This window comes from Pygocentrus nattereri, chromosome 18 (genome assembly GCF_015220715.1).
Source record: "Pygocentrus nattereri isolate fPygNat1 chromosome 18, fPygNat1.pri, whole genome shotgun sequence".
In the NCBI taxonomy this organism is placed as follows: Eukaryota; Metazoa; Chordata; class Actinopteri; order Characiformes; family Serrasalmidae; genus Pygocentrus; species Pygocentrus nattereri.
In genome coordinates this window covers 20,567,757-20,583,368 of record NC_051228.1, presented here as the reverse complement: position 1 = coordinate 20,583,368, position 15,612 = coordinate 20,567,757, and the positions used below count along the sequence as shown (strand labels likewise).

Here is a 15,612-nt window from a genome sequence, read left to right as displayed (position 1 = left end):
ATAGATTAAGTCATTTAAACCCTATATTTCACTGAACATAGTGCAAAGACATCATAACGAATGCTGAAGCTGAGAAGTTGTATTTTTTTTAATATGTGCTCATTTTGATGCCAGCGACACGTTTAGAAAAAGTTGGGATGGGGCAACAAAATAAACTCTGATCCCAAACAGTACTAAACAAGCCCACATAGCAACTTTTTTGGAATGTGTTGTTGGCATCAAATTCAAAATGGCCATATATTTTTCAAAAAACATGTGATATGTTACCTTTTTAGTAATTTCCTTTAAAATACGGTTTTCACATGATTTGCATATCATTGCAACCTATTTTTAATAACATTCTGCACAGCGTCCCAACATTTTTGGAAATGGATTTGTAGATAGATGGATGGATGGATGGGTGGAGGGACGGAAGGACGGACGGACAGATAGAAATCAATAAAAAAAGAAACACAAACAGACAGACAGTAAATGATGAAGAATGATATAATTAGCGTAATTAAATCCTACAAACGTTTTCTTATTTAAAACTACATTATTCATAGAAAAAGTAAGAAAATATGTGAGAAATAGTCATGTATTCACACAATCTAATATATTTTTATGCCATGTTATTTACTTTAAGAAGGTGTTTTGTTATGACAGACATTGTCTATATACAGAACATAAGAAAAATCCTTAAAATTCCTGTCACAACATTGATGAGATTTGAAAAAGCATCTAAGATTCAGTTTCAGTGTGGAAACGCTGTTGTGTTCTTTTGAGAGGCATTTGGTTTAGGACTGACGTGTAGCGGCCTCTGGCGGCCAGTAGCAGTACTACCTAAATAGATTAGTTGTTTATGAAGCACAGACGTATTCTTTGCTATTAGCAGGCCTCAAGCTATATCAGCATGTCTTATCCCGCATTTTAATATGAGATATTTTATTATACACCCAAGATGTTTTTGTGCCTCTTTGAGCCTCAGTGGCAGCGCTGTCTACCCACCCCAGCCTCTGCTGAACTGCTGAAATTGTTCTCTGCTATCCGTGTCTGAAACTCGGAGGTAAGCAGGTGGAATTTGTGGTATTTGAACACGTGCAAGAACTCAAACCCAGATTCAGCTGAGTGGAAGGTGTAATCTTGTGGTTTGTCACGCATTGCATGTGTTTGGACTGGATTAGTGGAGGCAGACATAACAGAGTTACTCAGACAGAGACGCAAACAGACAAAGCCAAATACCAGCATTCTTTACTGAGAGAGCTATGAATGTGAATGAGGCCAAATTAGTGTGTGCTGTATGTCCATATCCATACACTGTCATAAAACAAGGGTACTGCACAGGTTTACCCCCTGCCCCCTTCCAAGGTGAGGTACATTTACATTGTATCACATGTACCTTACATTTACATTGTAAACAGAGGTAAAACATGGTCCTGAAATACATTTGCCTTGTATTTTTAAATCTTTTTGTGAAGTTTATGCACTAAAAACAACTATTTTTGCTGGTAAAACTGTCACCACAGCCGCATGTTTTTGTTACAGTGCTTTTGAGACTGAAATATATATTGCTGTTGTCCATTTTTGTCTCCAGTGTTTCAGGTTTTGCTATCATTTGAAAATGTTTATTGCCTTTTAGACTGTATGTAAATTTCATGACGAATGAACCAAAAGAAATGGCCCCCTTTTTTTAGGAAAAGTCCTGTCAATTCATCATTTGCCTGAAATAACAGCTCTGTATGGCTCTGATAACTGTAAGAAAAAAATGATTATAAAGAGCTGGTTAGCTAACCATAACTGCTTTTATAGGTGGCTTAGGAGGATCTATGAGCAGAAATTCAATATTGTACACAAAACCATGTTTGTGTTGGTGGATAATCACCTGTAACATTGAGTTATTTTCATTAACGTGGAATGAGTCTTTAATTTCTGCCTTAACCAACAGAGCCCACCATGTTGTGCTGCCATGTTTCTATAGTAGAAACTGGACAGACAATCCAAACATTGACTCTAGAGAGCACCTTTCGTGTTTTCACTTTGAAGCAGAACTTGTGGTTGAGGTTGAGAACCCACATTTTGACAATTGGAGAATCCTACTTATTATTTAGCACAAGAAAAAGCAAGAGAGTGTATTTTTGTCATCTAAGAAGCAAAATGAAATTGGGAACAACAGCAGAAAACCTGACAGGCCACCATAGTCTCTACTACACACATGGAAATCGAGGGGTGAGGGAGGGGATTAGGAGCCAGGTGGTTGCAGTCTGTAACCACACCATTAGATGGCACTAAATCTTACATACTGCACGTTTAAGTAAAAATTTACAGTGAAATTCCATCAAATATTTTTAATATGCCTAATTCCAAGGTTAAAATGTGAGCAGTGTCATTCAGAGTGGTTTGGTGTGAAATGCTCTGTTCTAGAGAAACTTCCCAAGTCAGAATTGTTCACAGTGGTGATGATAGGAACCAGACATCCACCTCTGAAAGCTCCCTCAAAGAAAGTTATTACATGAAGTGATGTATTCTTTGTATTTACATTCATGGTGGAGGATGCAGATTGTTGTAAGTCAAAATAGTGCCCCAAAACCTTATTTTTAAAGATTTATCACTGTTTTACCATCATCAATACCCCATTTAAAACTCAGAAGACACACATAGGTTTATTGGCGGCTCTGGATAATAAATAAAATATTTGTGTTGTGTGTAGACATGGTGACCCCTGGTTTCATTTACCCCCACTCTGAACCTCTACAATGAACCATTGCAGAAATATTGAAAAATTGGTGGAATTCCCTGTTAATTACTTAAGTCCATCTAGCAACTATCCGCATAGGAAATTGACGTGTGTTAGACTGTGTTGTTCTCTTTCTTTCCTGGTGTAAAGTATAATGCTAAAGTTCTGGAGTTAGAGCGGTGATCATAGTGAAGCAGAACAGGAGCTGAACCAACACAACAGAATGAAATTAAGCCAAAAAAGAGAGCTAGGAACTAAATGTTAATGATGGATCTGATGAGACATTGCTTTACTCAGTGGAAGTTCTAATCAAAATTTTACTTGAGTACACAGTTCTCAGAGAGTGTGCGTCCTTGCTTCAGTTCAGTTACACAGAGAGGAATGCAGACCTTATCTGTCAAGAGTGCTTTATTACACAGGACGTGTTTAGAGCTTTCTACATATTTGACAGTTGTGCAATGAAAGGGACTTTTTTGAAACTTCGGTTGAGTTTCAAATTCAGACTCTCAACCTGATGTTCATGGACCCCCAGCTGGGTTACATTCCATTCTATTTCAGCCCCCAGCACAATTGTACCTGGGTTTTACTGTGTATATCATTTGAGTCAGATCTGCTGGTTGGTAGCGCAGGGGAGGTATGTGGGTCATTCTCCATTTGGAGAACAATTTTAATATGTCCATTAACATCTCCTATTATCATATATGCAGAAAAATAAGAGCTTATCCAAACACATTTTACACCATATTCATACAACACCAGTGACTGTGACTCCAGTGACATTCTGGTTAAAATTGAGCATTTTGTAAATTGGCTGACTCATTGGTGGTCAGATGACCTTGTGCAACTATTTAAAATTTTGACAACATTTTAATTACCCAGAAATTAAAGCACATAACACCAATGACACAAGTTATGTGCTGCCCAATAAACAAAATCAGTAATAAATTAATGAAATATAGTGAGTAAGTGTGGACTCTCATGCCTTGAAATGCTTCCTCTCTGCTGAGCCTTGATCCAAAGAAGCAGTTTAACAGAGCTGAAAATACTGTGTTAAAATGTAACATTAGAGTCCTGATAACACCAGTGACCAAAATTTCTGTGACAAATGAATTTTTAAAAATTAAATACACATTTTAATGTTAATGATATGAAAAGTAAACATGAATCTGTCTTATACAAAAGTTAAATCTCTTACATTTTTTATGTTGTTTTATATTAACTGTTTTTCATGTGCAGAGTGGCTATGAAACAAAAAGCAAAAAGGAAACGTGTTATTTAATCTGTGGTCAACTGTGGAAATGTACATACTGACTTTTGGAGCTGTGCCTAATATTTTAAACTTCTTTTTAAGCCCTGCAACTTGTGTGACATGGTTTCCAACTTCAAATAGACAATAACCCATATGGTATATAGAAGCCTTTAAGGGCGGTTTTTGGGAATCGTGACTTACTGTTCCTTATGCCGTCAGTGGTAGTGATGAGGAAGTGATGACTTGTCATTTCAGGTATAACAGGTGATGGGTCAGTGTAAATAGGTAGATTGATATCACAGGTACATAACATACCGAACTTGGTTCGTCATTCTGACCTTGTGAGGTGCCCATCAAAAGTTTGGAAACACCTAAGCTTTCCAACCAACCATTTCTTTTTGGCATTTTGGCATAACTGACCATATTAAAGCTTAAGCATGTTCGTTTTGAGGAAAACAACATCACACATGTAAATATTAGTGTGAATATTTGTGCTACTTTGGGAAATTATGCTAAAGGCCTTGCCCTTTTATCCTTCACTCACTAACTTGAAAAATAAAGGTTGCTAAATGGTTCTTGGCTTGAACGTATGGCCTTTAATTTGTATATACTTTTGTTAACCATTTGTTAAAAAGACCAAAAGGACCAAAATTGGTTCTTCTCAAGTTCTTTAGCTAAAGCAGTCAGGATATATATGAATGTGGCAACTCAAAACTCATTTGAATACTTATGTGTTTTTTTACATTGGTAAATAATTAAATAAAATGATGGAGAACCGTCTTTAAAGATCCTTTTAAAAATAATTCTATTATAGCACAAAAATGTTCTGTACTCTTTGAAGTGAAAGCACACTTTCAGCAAAATGGTTCTATATAGTACTGACGAGGTTCTTTAACTCATAACAATAGCAGAAGCTTTTTTGTGCACTTTTGTACACTTAAAAAGGCTGCTCTCTTTAAGGGTTCTTTAGTAAAGAAATTGGTTCTATAGAGAACCATGATCACTCAAAGAACCATTTAAGCATGCAAATGCAATTCTATGCATGGTGAAATGGTTCTTCAGATAGATGTTGTATATGATTCTATATAGAACCATTTTGAAACGTGTTCTGAAGTACCCAAAAGGGTTCTGCTTACTGTTAAGCTTGACATTGTAAACCTTTAAGAAACTTTTGGTGCTATATGGAATCCTTTTCAAAAGGTTTCTTTATAGGACATGCAGACCATTCTCCATCTATCTGGATGCAAAATAAGCATGCAAAGGGTTCTTTGAGTAATCTGTATAGAACCATGTTCTTCACTAAAGAACCCTTGAAGGACCATCTTTTTTAGTATGAAACCATTTCTAAAAGTATCTTTAAAGAACAATCTACAACTGGTTTTCAATATAGGGAAAAACCATTTGACCATGCAAAGTTTTGAGTATCCATGGTTCTATATAGAACACTGTCTTTACTAAATAACCTTTGAAGAACCATTGTTTAAGACTGTATGAGAAAAAAGTATTTGCTCAATGCCAATGTCAGAAAATACTTTTGGTTCCCTAAAGAACCATGAAATGGATTTTGTTCTGTGTGACAAACCTTTGTAAAGATTAAAGAACCTCTGCATGATGTATGTTTTTACGGCAGCAAAAAACCCTTAATATTATGTTAACGTTCTTCAAACATATCTCTTATATAAACATATTTCTTCAGAGGAATGAGGATGGTTCTGCTGTTGAGGTTGATTCTGCTCACTGGCAGAATGTATTGTTACAACCTTTTTTTGGTACAGTATAGAAGTTTTTTGCTAAATGTGTAGGGCACAAGGTTCCTACAAGGCCTTCTTCATGAGTTTCGGTATGTTGCTTTCTGCATAGCTGCAGTTTCGGCGCATCTTCATTCGGAGAATTCCGCAAGCTGGTGTGTTTGGACGTGTCGGGACAGATCAGGTGTTTGAGAGAGAAGGATGTAAGGAAGATCGGGAAAACTTGTGGTTTCACAGAGCTTGAGTCCACGCCAAGCCATGGGAAAGAGGAATGTAGGCGGAGTTTTGGCGGATGCTTTAAATTCTGTCACAAGTTTTGACTCACTTCCTGGTCGCTGCAGTCACTCATCACCTGTCAGGCAGGAGAGGAGTCGTGTGGAGGAATTTAGAGTAGAAATACAAGGGCCGTTGTGGTTTCTTTGAACGAGAACAACATTTAGAGACAGAAAGCCATGAACTGATGAATCTGTACAGGAATTTCGGGTGTATGCTGGAGAGCTGGGTGGCTGATGGATTCCCAGAAGGCTCCTGTTACTCAGAAGAACCTTTGGAGAAGCAGCAGGATGCCAACAGCAGCGACTCTGCTTCTGCAGATTCCATCAGACTCCCAGGAACCACTCTAAGGTCCGAATCTGAAGATTCTGGAGTGGATTTGTCCAGTCTGGGCAGCACTGAGGCCTCCAGGTCAAGTGTGTTGACCTCTGTAGACTCCCTCACATTCAAGCCAGCTGCTATATGTGAAATTGAAGAAGATATAAAACCTTCATGTTCTTCACCAGATCCATCCCTGTGCTCCTCATCATCCCCATGTTTCTCTGAGGCTTCTACAGGAGCAGACAGACCCTCAGTGGATCAGGCTTTAAGAGGAAATGAGCTGGACTGGACACAGGCTACAGGGAGAGAATCCCCTTTCCTAGAGGAAGGCCTGGATGTTGGACCTCGCAGACGCTGCAACACAACCTCACTGATCAGAGGTCTTCATGCCGTTCCAGCTGGACCACCCCACAGGACTGAAAGTATGGGGTCAGGAAGGCCTCATGGACAGCCTGCTGACCAGCACAGACAAGCACAAACTCTACAGCAGCTTGACCTCAATGACAAAGACTTAGCAGAGGTATGGTTCCATTTAACTTGTGTTCAACAGCATACTTTTTTTGTTCTCATTATTTTAACATACTGGAGAAACTTACATGTTCACAGTGGTGGTGATAGGAACCAGACGTCCACCATAAGTTATTCCCTGAAATGGTTATGAATACACTGTCTGATGCCTAAATCCATTGTTCCACTATAATTTTGAAAAGGTTTTTTTAAATCCATTTATGTTGGAGAGGTACATACAGGCAAAATAGTTCCTGAAGAAAAGTGACCTTTTCATATTTCCATCATTTTATCATCATCAACATTATATCCAAAAGCTCAGAAGACAAATGTAGGTTCACTGGTGCTTTTGGATAGTATAAAATGGCTAAATTTGTGTTGTAGACCCCTGGTTCCCATCACCACCACTGTGAAGAAATCTGAGTAAGTTTCTCTGTTAAACTATTTCATATTAAACCACTCTTTTGCATCACAACCACTGAACTATGAAGAAATATTATATCATAGAGGAACAGCGTTTGATGGCCTAAAATGCTTCTTTAGAGAACCACTGTTGCAAATGAAATGTGTAAGTTTGAAGAACTTTTTTAATGTGTAATGAAACTCCACATAGTATGACCACAAAAAAAAGTATCACTTATAATGGCCCCCAAATTGGTGTAGATTCCTTACATTATGTATGGATTCCTTAAACCTTTTAAAGGTTAATTACAGAAATCTTTCAGGAACCAGAAGTGGTTTCTCTATGGCATCACTCAAAGGACACTATGTGGCCCTTTTTTCTTTTTTAAGAGTGTATTGTTATTGATGCAGTACTGTAACACAACATTGTGTCCCTCAGCTTCATGAGTTTGACAGAATTCACAATTTGTTCTCCTTTTTGTGTTCATCAGTGTTCGCTAACTACAGTACACAGCATATCACTGTTGTTGGAAACAAAACCTTGTATGTCCAAAATGAGAACTTTACAGGAGAAGGACAAAACATAGTTTACTTTTAATGTAAGTCAATGGAACCAAACTTTTTTTTCCTAAGTAATTTTGGGCCATTTCTTATGGTCTATGTATCGTGGAATTTACACACTATGTAGAGCAACAGGCCTTTTTTAGATTATGTCAAAAACAGCAAACATCAAAATACAAGGTTTTGTTCCGACAGCAGTGATATATTGAACAAATGCATCATACAACTATTAGGAACTTCCCCCACATCAATAAAGAAATCCACTGATGTACATACTTTATATTTACCTTCCCAGCAGTAACATTAGCTCTCTGGCTTCCTGCTGTAGCTAGCATCATCACGAACTGACTGCTTTTCACCTGTTCCTTCCACCTTCAAGATACATCATCAGATGGTGGTGTTTCTGTTCTTTAAACTGTCAAATCTCACTTTCAGGAGTACTATGGCACCACTGTAGGAGGTGAATGGGCATATTTATAACAGATGTAGTGATTACATTTTCATTTTAATCAGAATTTCCCTTTACGTGCTTCCTGAGGGGATGGGTGTGCCACGAGTCTGCTGGGAAGCTGGGAAGTTCATTTCACCACCTGAGCTTTAACACAGAGAACAGTTTTGATGCTTGTCTTCGGTTCACACTGCTTAGCTACACTGGCCTCCATTTACACTGGAGACGAAGTATGTTTTCTACTGATAATACTCACTGATATATTGATATCAGCAAAAGCATATGAAACAAGGAAAGATAATGACAAATAGATTTGAATTGAATTATCTGATAATGTATTTTGGAAGCTATTCATTATTCAAAATAACATGGATAATACTGCACAGCTATACAGATGTGGAAAGAAACTCATAGAGATGTTCTATTGTGTTCTTTTATCTATAATTTACACCACCAATTTAACACATACTTACATATCAAACCAATATATCAGCAGCAGTTTTTATATCACTACCTTTTCATATAAAATATTCATCATTATAGTTTTGGCTGAGTAATTTATGTTCCTGCCATAAAGGAGAAACTGTTGCTTATCTGAGTAGGAGGGTTTTGGATTTTTTTTATATACATAGTTCAGAAGAAGACCTGTCTGATGTTGGCACTGAGCGGTGTACGTGAACAGGGCGTGGATAACGTTGCATACACTCTGCAATTCATTCATGTGACATTTAATGACCAACAAATGACCAGGAATCCTGCAGTTTCACAATCATGTTACTGCAAAGCTCTGATAATGAGCTCTTTACCCCTCACACACGTCACCGAGGCAATAAACACACACACTCAGGTTTGTTTTTATAACTTATTGTAAAATGCAGTCATATGCCTCATGCATACCATATACAGTACTGTGCAAAAGTCTGGGAAGACCCTTCATTTATTTAATTTCCAGTCCAAACAGCCATTCAGAGTGTGAGACTTTCAATCAGAAACCTAGAATGGGATATTTTTCTACACTTCCAAAGTTTAGTCTTAAAATTTGGTCGAATTTTCTGTTTCCAATCTAAATAATACCAAACGCATTCAGTGATGTTGAGGTCTGGATGTGTCTCGTTTTCTCACTGAGGCTTCTTGACAGCTACGCATCCTTTCAGACCCATAGTGCTGAGTTCTCTTCTCACAGTGGAAGGATGGACAGAAACACCTGTGGTTGTTTTCAGATCTGAAGCAGCTTGATTTTCTTCTCTCTCTCAAAAAATGAAAGCTTTAAGTGCTGTTTATCTGAGGGGGCAGTGTTGGTGTCTACCAGGTCTTCCAGAGGTCTTCGTCTATAGCTTCACTTTTTGAACTTCAGTTTTAAAACTCCTGTTTTTTCACTTATTTTTTGATGTTCTCCTTCTTTATGCACATTATATTTTATCAAATCTCCTTAGAAATATCCATGAATGTCTGTAAACAGTTGAATTCCCTGCTTTGTAAAAAAAAAATCGTTCCACAGTTCAACCTAAAAAAGTCAATTAAAAAAATTACTGAACTGACAAACCATTTTTTTATGATTTATGCAACCAAAAAAGATGAATTTGCACTTTCAGTTTTAGAAAAGACACATAAAATTTAAAAAGAAAACAAAAGTCACTTTCAGTGTCAGGATCATTGTGTTGCAGGTTAGCCTTATTTTCCTCTTGTTTAACTGTAGAAACAACACTTTTTGTCCTGAAAATGGACAAAAACAGACAAAAGCTCACATGCACAGGTGCATTCTCGCATGTCTTCAGCCACTACCTGCTTCCTCATTAGTCATTCATTCTGCTTTGGGCTTTGTTTGTGTGTGCGCTGCTCTTTTCTCTTGTCTCTGAACCAGTCCGTTCAGGTGAGTGGAGCAGTGTAAAGTGGATTGTGAGGAATGTGGGGGTAGGGGTATGTGTGTGTGTGTGTGTGGTTAGAGATAGCAGTTTGTGGAGGACATGTCTGAACACCAGCATTTTAAAGAGAGACATTTCCACAGTTATTATTTTTTCCATGCTGTGATTTTGTGTGTCCTTGGCAAGAGATGGCAGACACCTGTAGGTGTGTATGATCCACTGTTACTAACAGCAAAGTGCCTCCAAATTATTGTCACGTGCACCAGGACGTTGTGCTAAATATTGTGTGTTTTAATTCCTTTCTTATTTGAAATGTTTGAAGAGAGACGGCAAGACACAGCTGTACACGTATAGCACAGCAACCAGAGATTTAAAGCAGATGAGCTAAGAGTTACTCAGTCAGGTTGTTGATGTGAGGCCTGAGTCACACCCACAGTTGAGCTACATACAACACATCCAATGGGAGATTATTAGAATGGCTAAAAAATGCATTGGGAGTGGGAGGTAATTTTTTTAATATTCTTGCATAATTCAGTTGCTAAAATATTTACATAACCGAAGTCTCTGTAGTTTGATGTGAAATGCTCAAGAAAATTGCAAATTTATTTACAGTGGTGGTTATAGGAACCAGGCATCATAATGCCTACAACACAAATGCAGCCATTTATATATAGCCAACTAGTTTTTGTATGTGATGTTGGTGTTCCAATAGTAGCAGATATGTTTTATTCGGGGACAATTTCACATTCATGAACTGATTTTAAAGAAAACATGCACCACTTTGAACAACTGTGACTTGATAAATGTCTCTGGATGAAATGAAGAATGTTTAATTACTTGGAATTCCCCTTACATTTGTGAAACAATATCAGGCCACTTCAGAGCACAGAGCTAGTCTTCGGTATGCTCAAAAATATTTAAGAATGTTGTTTTTGTGCTATTTTTCCTTCATTGTTTTAGTAGTTAAAAAAGCCTGAAATTTGGAATTGCTGCTGCCCCATTTGCAGCCCTATTACCCACAGTAATGCCAGCTGTTTGACTATCAAAAACTTGTTTAGTCCAGGTATAGACTTAATCTGGCTTTGGGAAACTAGCCATATGTGTCTCAATTTATAGGCACGTAGAATTGAGTATAATAGTAAGTGAATCTGTCCACTGATTCCACATGAATAAAACATATTACATTAACAATACCTAAGTTAACTAAACTGGAAGGCAGTAAATGTGTTGATGTGTATTTTATTCATTTGGAAATGATGTAGCTTTAAATCAAGTGAATTCAAGGCAGTGAATCGAATAAAATATTAAACTGTATGTATGTGTTATCAGGCTGTGTGCCACAAGGAGCCTGACTGGGATGGTCTCTCTCCTGGCTTGCTGTATCTGGAGCAGATGTGCCGGATGCTGGAGGAAATCGCCCGGTTACAGCAGCAGAACAAAAGCCTTCAGCTGGAGATGAACAGCATCCGTGGCCAGAGGAAGGTGAGAATGTTCTTGTGTATAAACAGCTTTGAGTAAGCACCGTTATGTACTTTAGTGTCCTGCTAAATAACTTCTAATAATTTTGGACACTTTCACTGTGAAAAAGGAAAAGTTTGAGTCACCTGTGTGGATCCAGCGTTTCTTCTGGTATTAATAGTGAGTTTGTCTCTCTTTGCTTCAGTAACAGCATCTGCTTTTCTGGGAAGGCTGTACACTAGATGTTGAAACATTGCTGTGAGGTTTTGATTGAGCATTAGTGAGGTCAGGCACTGATGTTGGATGGTCAGTTCAACTCATCCCAAAGGTATTGGAAGGAGCTCCATCAGTCCAGTGAAACTCTTCAATTTCTGGCAAAGTAACTTTCGCACGAAACCTAATGGCTAGTCTAAGCTTCTATTGACCATTCAAATACAGTTAAGAATAGATTTGTGTCATCGCAGGTCCAATCAGGCACTTGATGCACTGAAACAAGAATAGATTCAAAACAAAAATTTTTGTTTATTTTCTGAGTTTAATGTAATGGAAAAAAACATAAAATACAACATCAAATATGAAAGGTGCCATAATTTTTGCACAGGTCACATTTAATGTTTTTTTTCCCTCCAGTATGTCAAATTTAGTAACTATAAACAGTAATTATGTATTAAAATGTGCAAAACTGCATCCTCTGTAGAGTCTCTTGTAACTTATTTACACATTTAACACCCAAACTGTCCATGTGACTGTATACTTATCCTGAATAAATAAGTCAATGAATTCAGAGATAAATCAGTTCCTACTTCATGTGAACAGACCCTGAAGAAGCTCAGATCAGTAGTAGACTTCCTGCTGAGTCTAACAGGTTTTAGGATTTGAGTTGAGTGACCACTGTTTAAGATAGAGGTCTGAATGGATTTTAATTAGCTGTTGAATTTTCTATGAGTGATTTTAATTGGGTTCCAGTTTCCTCCCACAGTCCAAAGACATGCAGTCATGTCACTAAGCTTTTGATTTGTTCATTGTTTTTGTTCAGGCTTTGGCTTGTTTAGCTGCTTTGTTTAGGCTTGGGTTAATAGTTTTGTCTAGGCTTTGTTTTGTTAAGTGGCTTTGATTTGATTAGTGCTTTTGTTATTAAGCCTTTGATTTGTTTACTGATTTGGTTTAGGCCTTGATTTGTTTAGTGGTTTTTATTTAGGCTTTGATTTGTTTAGTGCTTTTGTTACTAAGCCTTTGATTTGTTCAGGTTGTGTATCAAGGTTTTGCTTTGTGCAATAATTGTGATATTAATGCAATGATTCAAGAAGCATTTGTGTTAAGTTTTGATTTGTTCAGAATTTGTCTTCACAGAGATTTTAATGTGTTCGCTAACAGTGTTAAAGGGGCATTCCATCTCTGTATGAGCCAGCCATTGAGATCAGTCATTCAGAGTGGTTTGATTGAAATAGTATATTTACAAACGTGGTGATTAGAGCTATGACACAAAAGGCATCACCTTATTTCATATCCAAAGCTACATGTGTCTTTTGTAGTGTCAGTGTCAATAACAGTGGCATATCTGAAAACACATTTTCTTCAGGGACTTTTTTTATACTTACTGCATTCCATTTACTTTTCCGTTTTAGGCTAAAACCTTCTCACTATACCTGTAAAATACTATCACAGGCATCAGGCATTGTATTAATCAACATTTCATGTAACACCTCTATGTGAGGGAGCTTTTATACACTTTAAACTCTTCCAATGTCTGGTTCCTAACACCGCCACTGTGAACGACCCTCTAGAACATTTCACCTCAGACTACCACACTATGCTCTGTGTATATGTTAGTAAAATCTAAATGATTTGATGCGTTCAGAAGTTGTGTTAACCTAAATGTTTTGGTGGCCTAATAAGGTTTTGATGTGGTAATGGAGGTTATAATGTGGGCAACACTTCTGTTAATGGAAATGCTTCAATGTATTTACGTTAATATGGCTTTAATCTGAGTAATAATCGTTAACTTACATTACTTATGCTTTCTGCAGACCACCAGTTCACAGAATTGTGAAATCAGCACCAGGGCTCATGAACGACCTGAGGTCCTGCGTTTCGAGGAGTCCAGCCTTTCTTCTCAGCCTTTCCGCCGCAGGACCGCCTCTGACACATGGGCTTTTCTTAGGCCTCGAAGTGAGTCTTTGTTTGTCTCAGTATACAAATGCCAAAAGAACACTACTTGTGCTGCAATTACAATAAAAGATATGGTTATATGACTTTACTGTAATAGTAAATGCCTTCACTATCTTTAGGCCAGCATTAGTCAGCATTAGTGTAGATCCATCAGCCACCATGTAAAGCCAGCTTGCTTTATGTAAGACTGATTATGGGGTTATGTTTTGTCTCCTGCAGGAAAAGCTAAAACTCAAGCTGAAAAGTTCATGTCCACAGATATTTTAGCCGAAGAGCCTGATGGCAACTTGCATATGGTAAGAAAAATGAGCTGTCGAATACAGTTTGAACTCTAGATAAAACTGAGCAAAACTGGTTTTGTGTGTGTTGGTTTGCCATCGTTTGCCAACATGTTGCAACATGAAATGGGATGTGAGTGTGAAATTACTATTGAAATGTAGTTTGATCAGTACAAACTAATCAACGTACTTCATTTATTTTAAAGGGTAAATAGTTGACCTGGGACTGATTCCAAATATAAGTGTATCCTTTGAAGATATGTACAGATGTCCTGCAGGAAACTAGAGTTCTCTAACCAGACAGCAAACATATATCAGTCCACTAGCTTGATAAAGTCAGCACCCTGCTGAATATTTGCCACTGCTGGTCCACCTTCGGACCACCGAGATTCAAGCTGTACCTAGTTTAATGTCCTCAAACAAATTTTAAATGCACAGAGCCTTTTATTTAAAAAAATTAATAATAATGACTAGGCCTGATATAAATGTTCTTGGCACTGTTAGATTAAAATTATGTACTACACATTTTTCAAGGTATCAAGGTACAACTAAATGAAGGAAGGAAAAATAAGTAAATTGGACTGACCCTGAGCAAAGCACTAGTGGACCACCAGCTTTTTTTTATTAGTGGGCTGAGAGTGGCCCACTATCCTCTTGCTATCAGGGTAATGGCAGCCATTAAGCCGATTCCCAAAAATCTCAGGTTTTAATCCTAAAAGTTCTTATGGTCATTTTTCAGCTGGGGTTAAGAAGAAGCTCTGGGCCCTGTGGGAAAGTTACACAATCTAAATGTAATGCAGCCACGAATGCTAAAACTATGGCTGAATGCGCTAACATGGTTTATCTATTTGCTTATCCAGCCCATGGAAGCACAGCAAAAGAAGGCGGGTACCAGCCTGAAGCAGAGGATTAGCTCACAAAGAAAGAATGAGAAGTTGGAGCACTCCAGGAACGGCAGGTGAGGCCTTGGTGCGCCATGTTGCCGTTAGCAGATTTGCATAGCACTGTCTGATAACTGCATGGTGTGCCATTTTACAGTTTGCTCATGAGGATACTTGACCAGAACAGATACTGTACCTTGATATTATCATATTTAAGATGTGTGGAAGTCTAGCAGATGCAAAATGAAAATATATGTAAATTTAAGTTTCCCATTCAGATATATAGTTCTCAGTTCTCTTCCATTTTAATGAACTCAGTGAAGCGGAATTGCTTTAACATATAGATAAATTTGCAATTAGCAATTTGTGAGCTATCGTAAGTGTACTTTGGTGTAGTTGTGATAAATGTGACCCTTCTGTCTTCCTTCAGCTTGCATGGTGATAAGTCATTGCTAAAACTGTTCAGGAACAGAAGAAAGACCACTCTTCTCTGAGACCCGGTGACTTTACCTCAACAAGACAGAAAGATGACATGAACTTCTGATGTACACTCATAAAAACAGAGATTCTTCAGGGGTTATTTTGTAAAGACAATAACTGTACAGTCAAATGCAACACCTGGCGTTGACAAATTACATTTTTGTTGGAAATAAGTTAACACTCCTCTACAGAGAAAACACTTGAATGTCATTTTTATTATTTTAAAATATCATTGTATTCATTTTTTAAAAAGTTGTTTACT

General features: G+C 37.6%; 1 protein-coding gene across 1 annotated transcript; it reads left to right on the top strand.

The window, feature by feature from the left end:
• Positions 1-6,031: 6,031 nt before the first annotated feature.
• On the top strand, positions 6,032-15,612 carry si:dkey-106l3.7. The gene is made up of 6 exons (XM_017697227.2): positions 6,032-6,824; positions 11,414-11,566; positions 13,570-13,711; positions 13,931-14,007; positions 14,850-14,947; positions 15,301-15,612. Exons 1-6 carry the CDS (start codon positions 6,171-6,173, stop codon positions 15,362-15,364), a joined length of 1,188 nt encoding a protein of 395 aa, XP_017552716.1. The 5' UTR covers positions 6,032-6,170; the 3' UTR covers positions 15,365-15,612.